The 16,893-nt window shown below is 39.1% G+C and overlaps 1 protein-coding gene across 4 annotated transcripts in view; it reads right to left on the reverse strand.

Moving 5' to 3' along the window:
* Positions 1–16,893, reverse strand: part of zmynd11 (zinc finger, MYND-type containing 11) — a 190,169-nt gene that overhangs the window by 80,274 nt on the left and 93,002 nt on the right. For all 4 annotated transcript variants that reach the window (XM_069914714.1, XM_069914713.1, XM_069914712.1 and 1 more), the window contains 2 exons: positions 12,971–13,132; positions 4,674–4,751 (listed from right to left, as the gene is read on the reverse strand). In XM_069914714.1, the coding sequence (XP_069770815.1) occupies positions 4,674–4,751; positions 12,971–13,132 (240 nt within the window). The remainder of the gene's footprint in view (positions 1–4,673; positions 4,752–12,970; positions 13,133–16,893) is intronic.

Raw genomic sequence — 16,893 nt, forward strand, 5'->3', positions numbered from 1 at the left:
TTGCCTTCATCTACCCTGTCACCTTTTCAAAATTTTTTAAAATCAAGTTGGTGAAACAATTTTCCAGGCAAAAATCCATGTTGGCTCTCCCTTCCCCTCCACATTCAAATGCTGATAAATTCTACCTCTCAGATTCCTCTCCAGCAGTTTCCCTACTACTGATGTCAGATATACATGTCTGCAATTATCCAGATTATCCTTACTACCCTTTTAAATAAGAGCACTACATTTGCCATCCTCCAGAACTTTCCTGTCCTCAGCGAAGAATTTAAAATGCCTATCAAGGCGCCAAAGTTTATTTTCTGCCTGGCACAATTTTCTGGTATGCCCCTGGTCTGGACCCAGAAGATTATCTACTTTGCGGACAGACAGCAAACAACTTTTCAATAATGAAGCAAATATTCCCTCCGCCATCTTTCAATACCTCCCTCTCTTCCTACTTACCCTACAAATCAGTAAGCATCTTTACAAAATATTTAAGATCTTTCCCATCTCACAGGTGCCTGTCCAGATCTTCAAGGGAACTTATTCTTTTCATTGTAACCATTTTGTTCTTGGCATACACAAAATCTTTTTGGATTCTCCTTAACATTGTCTCCCAGAGTCAACACAAAACCTCTTTTAGCCCCCCCTTATCTCTTTCTTCACAGCAATTTCGGTACACATTTGATCCTCTAACTTCCAGTGACTGTTTGGCGGCTTAGAGTATGCACCCATCAAATTGATTTTCAGTTCCTGATTTCCTGACCCATGCTGCCTCACATGCCAGGTCTCCACCAATATCCTCTCTAAAGTTTGTGATACCTCCTGTGACTAATAATCCAACTCCTCCTCAATCCCCCTTCACTATTCCTATGATACCCCAGAACATTGAACTGCCAGTCCTGGTCCTCCTTTAACCATATTTCTGTTATGACTGCAACATCCCATTGTTCCATACCGATCCACACCTCAAGGTCATCCATTTTCTCCATCATGCGTCTTGCATAAAAGTTTACCAGTCTTACTTCTGCTCTGGTCTGCCACTATTCTGTTCTGCTTCAACACCCTCGTCCCTCTTCATGTTAACCTTTCCAGTCCATCTCTCTCCACTTTGAATTCCATCCCCATCAGTCTAATTGAAAGCCTCCTGGGTGAATCTGTGAAATCTCCCTACCAGAATTTTGGTTCCTCCTTTAGCTCAGCACATCTCTGCCCGAGAAGAAATCCTCAATTGTTTACAAATATGAAATCCTCTCTCCTTCACCAGCTGCTCAGCCACGCGCTCATGCACTCTATTGTCCTATTCCTACTCTCAATGGCCCGTGACACTGGCAGTAATAGAGAGATTACCATCTTGGAGGCCCAACTTTTTAAACTTCTTCATAACTCCCTATATTCGCTTTGCAGGATTTCATTCCATTCCCTTCCTTCATCATTGGTAACAACGTGCAGCATACGACTTCTGGCTTCTTGCCTCCTTTTCAAGCAGGATGTGGATCCTGACATACCTGAATCCAGGCACAATCACACACTTATACCAACAGGAAATAACATCAAAAAGCACTGTCCCTTCACTGCTGACTGCAAAATATAGGCCAACACCAACTTTGGTGCAAGAAAAATCAATTCTCATCTTTCATGTGCATAAATGAGACTTGGGGACTTGCAAAAATATAAAACCATTTGATGCAATTCCACTTGTGCAACATTTTCAAGAAAAATGCCAGAGCAACAGCTGGGTCAATCAACAATTCAGTACATCTGAAATCTTTCCATACTAAACTGCAAATTTAAAAAAAAACTATATTAATAAACATGTGGAAATATAAAGAGATGGTTGGAACTAAGCACACTACAGCATTCAAAGAACTGTTGGTTGCTTGGCAACAGGTCAGAATTTTTTTTGGAAAATTACTATATTTTGAGATCTTAACAGAACAATCAAGATTACTGCAAAACAGTTCTATTTTCCTGCACTAACCCATCACTCTCAACTCCCTTGATATGCAACGATCTATCAATCTTGGTTTAATGAGCTCAATAACAATCATCACAGCTCTCAAGGGTATACAATTAGAGATTCACTATAGTTTCTGTGAAGAAATGTATTATTTGGTTCTGAGTGGCTACTCATTTCTGAAACTTCTGGTTCTGGACTCAGCCAGGGAAAACATCCTTCTCACATCCATTATTGACTCTTGTGAGAATTTTTAAAAGTTCCAATGAGATCATCCTTCATTTTTCAAGACCTTGGAAAATACAGGTCTGTAGCGGCAGCTACTAACTCAAACACACCACAGGACGCTGAGGGGTTTCAGTTGAACTGATTTATTTGAACTTTGCGCGCACCCTTTAAGGGCAGCGTGAGCTCCGCCCCGCGCTGGTGGTGACGTCATCATGTTTGTCTGAGGTGCCCGCTGTGGCCTGAGCCACAAGGCACTGAGATACCCCTGAAGGTGCCATCTTCCCATGGTTGCACCGCCGGCGTGGTGATACAAACGAGGGCCGGTTCGCCACAAGAGATGTTGCCACCACAGGTCAATCCATTTACTCCCTCTTCACTTAGAAAATCTCCACTGTTTCTCCTCTAAAGCAAGCAAATCTTTTTTAGGCAATGAGACCAGAAAGGTCCACAATACTCCAAGTTTTGTATTCATTAAAGACATACAATTCTTGTAAGGTGACCAAAATACCATTTTGGTTCTTATTCACTTGATGCAACACCGTGCTCAAGGACAGTCAGGAGTCTAAACAAATCCCGTGTAAAAAATTTTTGCTTTGATGTGCCAAAGACAATATCAGTTTGCCAAAGTAAATTCCATTTGCTTGACAGTATCCTCTTGAAGATTCTTTACATCCTCCCCCAGCACACAATCTCAAATAGTTTTACATCAGCAAACTTGAAAATAGGACATTTGGTTCCTTCAGTCAAAAAAATTAATATAGATTGTAATCAGCTGAATCCCAAGCAGCAACCCCCATGGCACTCCACTAGGTATGGCTTGAGAGAGATTTGTTCATTCCCACCTTTTGCTTTTCTGTTAACCAATTCGCAATTCATGCCAACATAGTACAGTAAAACCCGTGGAACCCAGCACCTACGGTGATTGGTAGTTGCCAGATAAATGAATTTTCTGGTTGGCTGAGATTGTGTTCTGTGGTTTGGCGAATTAATGGCAAGGCATGCCAATTTTAAGCCAACTATTTTTTACTGATTTATTTTCCACGATTTTTTTGCCTGTTGCTTGATTTTACTGGTTCCCAAATCCTACTTGCTCCAACCTTTTTAACCAATCTCCTGAATATTGTTGAAACCAACTTGAAAATCTAAATACAACCACGTCAGTGCTACAATCAAGAAATCTTACCAATGACTCTACTTTCTCAGAACTCAAATTCAGCACATCCCTGAGATTTCTCACCAATTTTACAGATGCATCCCATCTAAATTACAGTTGGCAAGGGAACTGCTTTGCCCAAGGCTGTAGGAAATTGCAGAGTTGCAAGCTCAGGCCATACGCCAAACAGCCTCAGAAAAGTTGACACCTATCATTCCCTTTCCAAAGGGAAGATACCTGAGCTTGAAGACACAAACCTCCAGATTCAAGGACAGTTTCTTTACTTCTGTTATTGGACCTTTCCTCAACAAAATGCTGCCCCAGCATTTATTTACTGTAATTTTCTCTAGTCTTTGTAATACTAGCCTTCATTCTGTAACGAGACATCCTTCATTTTCATTATTGCATTACCTGTGGTACTTAAGTATGCACTGACTTGCCTGGAGAATATGCAGTTTTCTACTGTTTCTTTACAAGAATAAACAATCCAATCAACTCTACTGGGAATAACTCAAAGAAACGCTTTAGGAAAGATCATTTCTCTTTCATACATCAACGTCCACTCTCCAGTTCCCCACTTCTTTTGGAGGTGTTTAACAGCCTTCAAAATAGATTCACATTTCCTATTTTTCTTGTGGGGCCAGTGGGTTCCCATTATTTTCCTTTCATCCTTTGCTCTTAAATAACAGGGTTACATTTGCTACCCTCTGCTCTTCTGGAACAATTTTAAAACAAACTATAGAACTCTGGAAGAGAAGTGCAGAGTGGACAGCCAGCACCTTTTTCTCAGGGCATTAATAGCCCAAATCCAGAGGACACCTGTTTCAGGTGAGTGAGTGGAGGAAAGCTTTGCGGATTTGTCAGAGGAAGGTTTTTCTTTACACAGAGAGGTGGATGCCTAGAACGCACTGCCTGTAGTGGTAATAAAAGATGATGCAATAGACACATTTAAAAGGGTCTTGGACAGACACATGAATGTAAGAGAAAAAGAGTGTTATGTGCTGTGAGGGAGGTTTATATAAATCGGCACAAAATTGTGGGCTGAGGGGCATATAATATGCTGTGCTATTCCAAGCTCTACTATAACCATTGCATTCACTATCTCTATAATCTCTGGGATTCAGAGCATTACATCTTGGAGATACGTTTTTAGGTCTCACCAATTTCTCTATATTATTAAAATACTAATGATCTTACAATGTAAATTTCTAATATTCTTGTAAAGGGATTTTTAATGCAACTTATAACGTAATCATGATGAATAGAAAATACCTGTCAAACAAAATCACAATGGACTTGGTAAACATGCTTTTTACTCCACAGGACCCTGCTCACTTAAAAACGAATACTCACCCTCTCCTTCATGCGAGAAACAATGTAACCCAAATATCGGCCCATAGCCTGTTTGGTTGTATTCTTCTTTTTCATGCTCTATTATGATGAAAAATTAAATTAGTAAAGAATTACCCACCAACTAACCTATTTAATAATAAACTAAATAATGTCAAAGCTCTGTCAACTGAATGAATTCTGTCCCTCAAAAGGCATGGCAGCAAATAGCATACACAACATATTATTCAAGGTGTAAAAAACAAATTCATTCCAAAAAGTCAATTTAAATGAGTCAGAAACCAAAGTGGGACAGGAGTTGAACACTTGATATTAGAAGAAATTCTTTCTGGTTTACTAAACAGCCACCCACAACAAAAGCAATGATATAGTATTTTATTAATTTCAAGACTTGCTTTGGCTTTGACATTACAAATATATTGTATCAATGACAAAATGTATATTATATGTCAAAATTCCACTGCTCACTGTATCTCACACAGGTATCATTTATCGACTACCCACATAATCAACAATGGCTTCCAGCATCTTCTAGGCCCTCAATTCCACGTTCCTTGTCTACATTCCCCACTCATTTTGCTTGATCATATAAACAGCCTCATCATCATCCATCTGCACTCTGGTGCATCCTTCCCAAAGCCTGCTTTCCCATCTCTCTCTTTACTTTTCAAATTCTAGCTTTATGCTCGTGTCGTATCATTAAAAAAGCCAATAGAGTAGGGTGGCCAGACGTCCAGTGCCACCTCGAGCCTGATGTTAATTCTTAATGGAGGACAAATTAAGGTGCAGAAACCTTAGAAAGGGCAAGAGAGGGGGCACTTACCTGTTAAGTGTGGAGTCCTGGGGTCCACTGGCTGTGCGTGGCCATGTTTCTTCTTACACACTTGCACAATGGATTGATTACCGGGGCCGGCTTATGCATGCGCGGTGGGCAAGTTTATTGGGGCGATTGGCAGCGCTTCGATGTCAAGTGGAGTCATGGCAGGCTTTGAGGGTGAGTGAGGCTCCATATTTATTTATACTGTATGAATGTATGCATTGTATATAATATGCAGATTGACAAATCATTGAATAGAAAAAGGGGTCTAGCAGAAAATCACTGATTTATGTTGAAATAGCTAGGTTTTTGCTGGATTTATATAGGCAAAAATAAAGTTTTGTTAGAATTTTTATTAAAAATAACCACAGTGACCATCTGTTTGCATTTATTGTTTTTGCAATACAATTTATATTTTATTTTTAAAATAATAAATTTTTTGTGAGGAAGATTACCGTAGATTAAAAGGTGATTTAGGAAGGCTGGAGGTGTGGGCTGAGAAATAGCTGATGGAATTTAATACAGATAAGTGTGAGGTGTTACATTTTGGAAAGGCAAATCTAAATAGGTCATATGCATTAAATGGTAGGCTATTGAGATGTGCAGAGCAACAAAGGGATTTAGGAGTGGTGGTAAATAGTACCCTCAAGGCTGATACTCAGGTAGATGGTGTGGTGAAGAAGGCATTTGGAACGTTGGCCTTCATAAATCAGAGTATTGAATTCAAGAGTAGGGAGGTTATGATTAAATTGTACAAGGCATTGGTGAGGCCAAATTTGGAGTATTGTGTACAGTTTGGTCACCAAATTATAGGAAAGATATAAACAAAATAGAGAGAGTGCAGAGAAGGTTCACAAGAATGTTGACAGGATTTCAAGGTTTGAGTTACAGGGAAAGGTTGTGCAGACTGGGGCTTTTTTCTTTGGAGCTTAGAAGATTGAGAGGGGACTTGATAGAGGTGTTTTAGATTTTAAAAGGGACAGACAGACTAAACGTGGATAGGCTTTTTCAATTAAGAGTAGGGGAGATTCAAACTAGAGGGCATGGTTTAAGATTGAAGGAGGAAAATTATAAGGGGAACATGAGGGGAAATTTCTTTACACAGAGGGTGGTGGGGATGTGGAATGAGTTTCCGACAGACGTGGTCGAGGCGGGATCATTGGTTACATTTAAGGAAAGACTAGATAGTTACATGTATAGGAGAGGACTGGAGGGGTATGGACCGGGTGCTGGTCAGTGGCACTAGGAGGGTGGGGATTTGTTATGGCATGGACTAGTAGGGCCGAACTGGCCTGTTCTGTGCTGTAAGTGGTTATATGGTTAAACGGTGTGTGTACGCGCAATGTGTGTTTATATATTACAAGATATATATTATGGTAAGTCGGTAACCTATGACTTTGACCTTTTATAGGCCCCCCCAAAATGAGTTATTGTGCCCCCCCCCCAACCTGCTGCACTAGCATCACAACATGATATAAGGATGCCCTCCCACCCCCCCCCATCCCGGTGAGAAAGTATTCGAACATCAGTTTGTTCCCCAACTCTCCCCCCCCCCCCCCCCCCCCATCCCTGTGTTACCCTAATGCTCCTCTATTAGACTTCGACCCTGCATGTCCTCCTATTTGGAAATGGCCGCCTTACATTAGAACCACGGAGTCCACGCTGGGTCTCAACCTCAATGCCCCAGATTTTGATGTAAACCTTATGCACTCACATGCCCAATCAACTCTATCTTTGATTCTCTTAGTACAAACCTACATCAAGGATTATTTTCAATAATCTCTTTAGGATCTCAGAGGAACTGAAGCACATGGGAGAAGTTGACATGATCATTGAGAAAAAGATGCAAACTCCATATAAATCGCAATGGAGGTCAGAAATGAACTCACTATACTTCTGACACACCAACTCAATCTGTTACACTACAAGGCCAACCACATTTAAGACTGCCTTTAAAAAGACTGCCAAAAGTTAATCCCATGGCACAGGTCTGTGGGTTGAAAGGGTTGTTACCATGCTTCAAAAAGAGTGATAGGTGCCTGGAACATATTGGCAGGCAAGGTGGTGAATGCTGGTATAATAGAAATATATAAAAGATTCTTAGATAGGAACATGGATGCAAGGAAAATAAGAAAGCTAAAGAGATTTGAAACCGGAATAGGTTTACAACATTGTGAGCTGAAGGTCCCATACTGTGAGGTACTGTTCTACATTCCAATTCCACGTCATACCATTATAAAACTGGCAAAGCTGCCAGAGCTGCTGTCATCTCGCGGTTTTAACCATCTATCTCTGTGCAATGTACAAACTCCAGCCGTTAAAGAGTTTTTTCCCCTTGATGTCCATTTACTGAAAAGCCACATGCTGAAAATCTATAATAAATAGAGAAAATGTTGGGGGGGGGGGGGGGGGTGGAAGACAGGCAAGCAAAGATTATTTCAGATCCTGGACAATTCATTGAAACTAAGGAAGAGTGAAAATAAGGGACAGTTTAGAGGAGGTGGGGGTGGAGGGAGTCCTTGAAGGGAAGTCAAGGATTTTCAAGTTCCATCTTGCCTCCTAAAAGAGTTCCAGTCTGCACTCTCAGCTCCTGCATCTTTATTGCATTTGTTCCAATGTTGAGCCTTATCGCACAATTCTCTGCATTGAACAGATCATCTGTGGTATCCTCCATCATCTCCAACTATATTCTACTTACAGACACCTATTGCCCTTCTCTGTCCTTCAGCATTTCAAATGTATCGCTGCCTGGTCTTCACTTCTGTGTTGCTTTATTGCTCCCACTAACATGTTGCTTTCTCATGGAACCTAAAGAGTTGCAATACCAGTCCTCACATCTTCCTTTCCCAATCAGGAAGAGGACCCATACAGCCAGTGCTCACGGTATGGCTCCCTTTATATTAGAGAAACAACATACAGTCTGGATGATTGCTTTGCAGAGAACTGCACTCTGTCTGTGGGACTGACCTTGAGCTTTCAGCTGCCTGCCTCTTGAATTCACCACCAAAATGAGGTCATGGTCATAGCTCATTATAACCACACTGTGTGTTTGCATTTTGTTGTTTTTACATTATGGTTTAACTTTCATAATTTTGTTTTGAAACACATTGTAGATGGTAATCGATGACCATGTCATCCTTTTTGGAATTTGGAAATTGCTATCCTACCACTAACTCCCTCTCTGACAAATTTGTGGCCTGCTGCACTATTACACCAAGGCCCCAACACAAGGTTGAGGAAAAGCACTTAAATTATTTTGTTCATCTTTTCTCTGAGCAGAGGACACGATGACTAAATTGCTGGGAAGATCATCCTGCTACTCCCACATGTTTTTGATTAGATTCATTTAATCAAATTCATTGGAGATAAATTGACAACAATGTTATTTTGTCAAAGTTAACCTGGTTTTTACTCTTTCAGAGATGTCCTCCTTCACCCTCCCTGCAGCCTTATTAGCTCCTTTCCAGTTCTGATGAAGAGTCATTGACATGACTTGGTTGCTCTTCCCCACAGATCCAGCCTAACCTGATAAATATTTTCTTTTTTTACATTTGCTGTATTACAGAATTATGTTATTATTAATATTTCTGATAAAAATATATATTTCTTAGTAGTTACTGGGTGGGTTTGGACAGGGAAAGACACATCAGAAATTCATGTTAGCAGATAAGAAAGGTCTTCCAGAGACAAAGTGCCTGCTATTCAAGTCAAGCAAAAGCCATTAAAGCCTCATCATTGTTCAGTTGAAAGCCATAAAACTAGGATTGTTCCATGGAAATACTGAAAACAATGAAACTTTGCTGAAGAAACACCTGTGTAAACAAAGTCATTTGCTTCATGACCTGTGGAGACAAGTTGAAGACCACTGCCATGAGTTGTGTTTTTAAACTTAAGAGCCAGTGGCGATGGGACACGTCAAGAAGGCATCTTTAATATTGCTTCATCTGAAGTCAAATGTAGTAACCTTCAATCAGGTACTGTTCTGCGTTCTCCCTTTGACAGGGAAGGAAGACAGAAACAGTGGCTTCGAAAGATAGGGCCACTTCGACTGCCTCTTTGTCAAGAGAAGGTACTTCTGCACGTCCACTTGAAATGGTCACTTGGATGGGTTTGTGAAATCATCCTGGAAATCAAAAATTCCGCAACCTCCATACAAGAGAGGGAAATTGAAAAGAAAAATCATTCGTGTGAAGAAATATTTCTCTGAAAGCAAATCTACAAGAATTCTTGAGTTTTAGAACTTTTGAACAGCAGTTTAAAGACTGAGTTTCAACACAAAAGATTTCTAAGACTGAATTTTAAATCTGAATAATCTCTTCAGAATTGTGCCTAAACATTAATGGTTTGGAATCTGCCACACACACACACTATATAATAGATACATATAGTGGGGTTAAGTTTCGAATCAAATAAGATTTCATATTATTAATAAAAATTATTGTTTTGAAGATACCATTGTCTTGGTGAATTTCTGTTGCTGCTGGTCTATGTCATAACACCTGCATCTGTTTTTAAAATTTTCACTATAATTTGTTCTATACAAGGCTGTTTGTAATCTAATGCTGCAGCAGCAGGTCTACAGCAGATAACATCTCACTGGCTCTACACAAAGCTCTGGAACACTTGTTCAGTAAAGATGCTCTGTATCAATTACAATTCAGCATTCAACACCATTATCCCCTCAATGACAGAAGGAGAAGACAACAAAATGAACTGGCTCAGTATATAAAAGTAAAAGACAAAAATTTCTTATTTAATTTTATTAAGTGACGACATTGTTTAACGGGTTTAATGTATCTTATAGATTGAACTTTGAATAAATGGGAAGGGGGGGAGAGGGAGGGAGGTAAGGGAGGGGGGAAAAAGGGGACAAAATGACACTGTATATATTCAAGGGAAAAATGTCTATGTATTTTGGTCAGTATGGTTTATTGTGTGAAAAATAAAAAATTAAAAAAACAAAACAAAACTGATCAGCAAACTCCAAGACCTGGGACTCAACACTCCACAGTATAATTAGATCCTCACTTCCAGACCATAATCAATAAGGATTAGCAAGAACATCTCCTCCACAATCTCCATCAGCACTGAAGCACCATTGAGCTGTGTTCTTAGCCCCCTGATCTACTCACTTTACACCTATGACTATTTGGCTCGGTACAATAATACCATCAACAAATATGCTGACGATAACACAACAGTGAGTTGTATAAAGGGGACATACAGTCAGCCCAATGAGGGAGAATGAAAACTTGGCTGAATGGTGCACCAACCACCTCCAAAACCAAAGAGCTAATTTGTGGACTTTAGGAGGAGAAAACCAGAAGTAGATGATCCAGTGATTATGGGGGGGTAGAAAGGGTGAGCAAATTTAAATTCCTGTGAGTCACTATTTTGGAGGACCTTTCTTGGACCCAACACATGAATGTCATCGTGAAGAAAGCATGTCGCAGCCTCTACTTTCTCAGGAGTTTTTAAGATGCTTGTTATGACTGAAAACTGTGGCAAACTTTACAGATGTATAGTGGAAAGTGTGCTGACCAGCTGCTTCATGGTCTGGTATTTTGGCACTAATATTTCTGAGCAGAAAGCCCTGCAAAAGTTAGTGGACACAGCCCAGTACATCTCAAGTAAAACTCTCCCCGTTGGAGCGCAACAACAATTATTAAGGATCCACATAACCCAGGACATGTTCTGTTCTCGCAGCTGCCTTCAGGAAAGTGGTACAGTTACTACAAGACTTGTACCACCAGGTTCAGGAATAGTTGTTATCCCTCTACAACCAAGACTCCTAAACAATAAATTCAGACTCATTTAAGGACTCTTACTTTGTACATCATTCATTATCGAATATTCATTTTCTGTACTGCAGTTTGTTTCCACTGTCTTTGCAGAAGAACCCTTTGCACTTAGGTAGTTTGTGACAAATAAACTTGATGAATTACTTTCAATGTTTACATCAGGACTAGCATTTGGTACTTGCCATCTCTTCTCTTTTGCTTTCACTTATATTATGCCTCATTACTGAACTATCTTGAACACTGTATGCAGAATATTGAACACACATTGAACTACATTCTCTGGTCTCTGACATTCCACATGATTAATTATACACATAGCTCAGCAATTTTGTTCAATGTGCTTCATGAGTTCATACCTAAACTCTTTTAGATCTTTTTGTACCCTTTGTTTGTTTCTCTTCAAAAACCTCCCATTTCTTGTTCTGGTTTGATAAATCTCTGCCAACTTTAAAAACTTTCCCAGACTAAATGTTACCTTTCTTTGCTTAACCCATGTTAATTTATTTTGAAATTCCCCTTGCAGCAATCACTACGGCTTGCCTCAAAGACATTCATCCTAAATATGGTAGCAGTGTAATTTGATCCCATTGGAGAACAGAATATTAACTAATTCAAGTATATGACGTGCAGAAATAAAATTTCATGTCAACACAAATTATACCCATTTTCAAAATTATAATGGCACTCAAGAAATTCAAAACATTGCATTGGAATGCATTGCAGTGACTTGGAAAAGGGATTCACATTTAGGAAAGGGAAGATAAAATGCAGAAATACAAAAGTTGTATCCCTTTAGAGAAAATTACATATAATTTGAGAAATAAACATCATATATTTTTGTGAATTTGAGACCCTTATTTGCAAATATTAGATATAAATATGTAGAGATGATCTTCCAATCTCTTGAGTCATGTGTTAACCTTCTTCCTTAACGTGAAATGACTGTAGAAGATTCCAAAGTGTTGAAATACGGTTCTCCAGGCAATCCAAGATACCTTGCTATTTATTTCTTCTTTCTTTTTAATACTTTTTTCTTTCTATTACTATATATGACCTTTTGTGTGTGTGCGTGCGTGCGTGCGTGCGTGCGTGCGTGCGTGCGTGCGTGCGTGCGTGCGTATATATATATAAAAAAAATATGAAAATATATATTATATGAACATATATATATTATATTAAAGTATATATACAAGGTGGGGATGAGTTGGGGATTGGAGGAAAGGAGAGGGGATTATAACCATGTAATGATCAAAATTCTCTTCAATTTAAACACTCAAATCTATTGTATAATGATTTATTAATTACATGTATGGAAAAACTTTTAAAAATTCAGAACAATTATCCTGCCAGTTCCCTAGATAATGAGAATCTCTGGTTATATCATCTTTGTGTTAGGCAGTTGGAAAATATAGAACTGAAAATAGGTTTGCATCCCCTCGCATTAACCTCAGCTACTTGTCCCAACACATTCTCTGAGCAAGTCAGAGTTCTTTTAGAAGCTACAAAGCAAGCCATTTTTACAGAATTAATATTATTTACAAGCTATTAAATTTAATTGAAACAAAAATCCATAACTTATTTGCATAAATATCATGAGAATTGGGAACTCTACCAATGCAAACTTCCTAAATATGCTGCAAATACCCCTTTAAAAACTTTGGATTATAAATGGTTTTACTCACTCTGCACACTTGGCACTGCCAATGCGAACTGCTATCTTGAGGTCGGAATTCATCAGGTAGACATTTTGGGTGATACACGCGGAAGCAGGAATCACAAGTCAGGACCTCTCCTGCCATGTGACACTCCATACAATACCAATCATGGTTTTCTGAATTCCAATCCTGCAATGGAAAGTGCAATTTACATTAAACCAAGCTAAAACAAATACAATACCAAAAAAAAAATTCTAAGTGAACAGAGTTACTTGGGTAGAGGATGGAAGTCAGGGGTAATATTGACCATAATGCTAATTGCAAAATAATGTTGGTTTCCTTTAATGGATTTCAAGTCACTATGCAAGAAAACACATTTCACATGCTGTCACTAAAATCACATTAGCACCAAAATAATAATTATATTCTTCAGTCTGGAACAGTTTACCACTCATACTCTAACAATGCTTGGCCCTTTATAGCACATATGCTGAACAATGTAGCATGAACATGCAAGAAAAAAATTTGACTTCTCTCATCAAGTTATTAGAAATGCAGAAAAACGGTTTGGAGATAGTTAAGACTGCAGGATGTTGGAGAAAAATTAGGCAATTCGTCCCATCGGGTCTGCTCTGCCATTCAAATGACGTTTTCTTCTCAACCCCACTTTTCTGCCTTCTTCCCGTGACTTTTGAGACCTGTCTACTCAAGAACCTATCAACCTCCAGTTTAAATATACTCAATGACTTGACCTCCACAAAAGTCTGTAACAACAAATTCCACAGATTCGCCAACCTCTGGCTGAAAATATTTTTCGTCATCTCTGCTCAAAGGGACTTCTTTTTACTCTGGTCCTAGACATGCCAATCCTGAAAATATCTCCACATCCATCCTTTTTAATATTCGGTAGGTTCCAATGAGATTCCCTCATCTTTCTAAACTCCAGTGAGTACAGGTCCAGAGCCAAATGCTCTTCATATTTTAATCCTATCACCCCTGTAATCATTATTATAATCCTTTGGATGTCCTCCAATCCCAGCACATCATTCCTTAGAAATGGGGCCAAAAAGTTCACTATTCTCCAAATATGGTCTGATTAATTATCTTATAAATCCTCAGCATTACATCCTTGCTTTTATATTCTCATCCTCTTGAAATTAATGCTAAAATTACATTTGCATTTTCTTATTACCAGCTCAATCTATAAATTAATCTTTAGTGAACTGTGCACTAGGATTCCTTAATCCCTTTGGACTGCCAGTTTCTAAATTATCTCCCTATTTTAAAAATAGTTTGTGCCACTTTGCCCAGTTGCTTAATCTGTCCAAGTCCCACTGCAGACCCCCATTTCCTCAACACTACTGACCCCTCCATCCATCTTCACATCATCTACAAACTTGACCACAAAAGCTAACAACTCCATCATCCAAGTCATCTATATATAAAAAGTGCCACCAACATCAATCCCTGCAAAACACGACATGTTAAAACTATCCTATTAAAAATCCTATTATACATCTTTGCCACCAATAAAAAGCTGCCCGATTTGATGAGTATTTCCAGCAATATTTTTATTTTTCCAGAAATGACAGCTATTTTCTTTCTTTGTTTGTGTAGGAGAATATTTTGGGTCCAGTGATCATAATGCAATTAGTTTCAAGTTAATTATGGTGAAGATAAGTCTGGGCTTCAGGTTGAGATTCTAAATTGGAGAAAGGCTAATTTTGAGGAAATGAGAAAGGATCCAGAATATATGGATGGGGACAAGTGGTTTTCAGGCAAGGATGTGCGAGGTAAATGGAGGACTTTCAAAGGTGAAATTTTGAGAGTACAGAGTTTGTATGTTCCTGTCAGGATTAAAGGCAAGGTAAGCAGGCATTGGGAACCCTGGTTTTCAAGGGAAATTGGGGATCTGGTTCATAAGAAGAGATATGTATATCAGGTATAGGCAACATGGAGCAAATGAGGTACTTAAGTATAAAAATTGCAAGAAAAACCTCAAGAAAGATATCAGAAAGGCAAAAAAAGAGATACGAGGTTGCATTAGCAGATAATGTGAAGGAAAATCTCAAGGGTTTCTACAGGTATATTATGTGCAAAAGTATAGTGAGGGACAAAAATCGGTTCCCTTTAAGATCAGATTGGTTGGCTTTGTATGGAGTCAAAAGAGATGGGGAGATGTTAAATGTTCATGGAACCTATACAGATTAAAGAAGAGGAAGTGTTTTCTGTCTTAAAGCAAAGGGTAGATAAATTCTCAGGGCCTGACAAAATATTCCCTTGGACTTTGAAGATGGCTAGTATAAAAATTGCAGGGGGTCTGGCAGAAATATTTAAAATGTCCTTAGCCACAGGTGTGGTGCCAGAGGATTGGAGGATAGCTCATGTTGTTCCTTTGTTTTAAAAAAAGGCTCCAAAAGTAACCCTGATGTAAAGTAGGTAAGTTATTGAAAGGAGATTGGATATACAATAATTTGGATAGCCAGAAACTGATTAGGGATAATCAACATGGTTTTGTGCACAGTAGGTCGTGTTTAACCAATCTTGTAGAGTTTCTTTGAGGTTACCAGAAAAGTCGACTTAGAAAAGGCTACAGATGCCGTCGACTTTACTAAAGCCTTTGACAAGTCCCACATGGGAGGTTTGTCAGAAAGATTCAGACGCTAGGTGAAGTAGTGAACTAGATTCGACAATAGTTGGATGGGAGAATCCAGAAAGTAATGGTGGATGATTGCTTTGCATACTGGAGGCCTGTGACTTGTAGTGTGCCTCAGTGATCAGGGCTGGGACCATTGTTGTTATCATCTATATCAATGATCTGGATGATAATGAGGTAAATTGGATCATCGTGTTTGCAGATGACACTACGTTATGGACAGTGAGGAAGGTTTTCAAAGCTTGCATATAGTTCTGGACCAGCTAGAAAAATAAGACTGAAAAATTGTAGATGGTATTTAATGCAGACAAGTGTGAAGTGTTGGATTTTTGGGGAACAAACCAAGAAAGGACGTAGATGGTGAATGGTTGGGCACTGACGAGTGTAGTAGAACAGAGGGACCTGGCAATACAGAAACATAATTCCCTGAATGTGGCATCACAGGTGAATAAGGTTGCAAAAGAGACCTTCATAAATCAAAGTATTGAGTACAGGAGTTGGGATGTTATGATAAAGTTGTACAAGACATTGGTGAGACCAAATTTGGAGTATTGTGTGTAGTTTTGGTCACCTAATTACAGGAAAGATGTGAATAAGATAGAAAGCTGAGAAAAGATTTACTTGGTTGTTGCCCAGGCTTCAAAAATAGAGTTACAGGAAAGGTTCAACAGGTTAGGACTTTATTCCTTGGAGTGTAGAAGAACAAAGGGAGATTTGATGGAAGTATTTAAAATTATGAAGGGTATAGACAGAGTAAATAGATAGGTTTTTTCCACTGAGGGTGGGTGAGATACAAACCAGAGGACCTGGGTTAAAAGTGAAAGAGGAAAAGTTTAGGGGGTACTTTAGGGGGAACTTCTTCATACAGAGAATGGTGGAAGTGTGGAACGAGCTGCCAGCTGAAGTGGTGAATGTGGGCTCAATTTGGACATGATCATAAAAGGGTGAGATATGGATGGCTATGGAGTCAGTGGGACTAGCCAAAAATAAAAATGGTTCGGCACAGACTAGAATGGCCAAGAGGCCTGTTTGTGTGCTGTAGTGTTCTATGAATAAACAGCATATTAAGAGTATATGTTAGTCACTTTCCTTTGTTGAGAGCTCTCCAAAGCATATGGTTCTGTGTGTAGAACTTTGCTCATTAGCTTCCTGAGTTGACATCTTTAAAGGGCAATGTACTTCCATCCCAAGGTCCCTTTGCTCTTCTTTATGAACTTTGCTCTTCTTTATGAACTTGTGGTTAGTAGAGCAAATCCTGCCAATAATCCATATGTCCAAATACGGCACTTTGCTC

The sequence above is a fragment of the Narcine bancroftii genome, chromosome 1, assembly GCF_036971445.1.
Source record: "Narcine bancroftii isolate sNarBan1 chromosome 1, sNarBan1.hap1, whole genome shotgun sequence".
Taxonomy (NCBI): Eukaryota; Metazoa; Chordata; class Chondrichthyes; order Torpediniformes; family Narcinidae; genus Narcine; species Narcine bancroftii.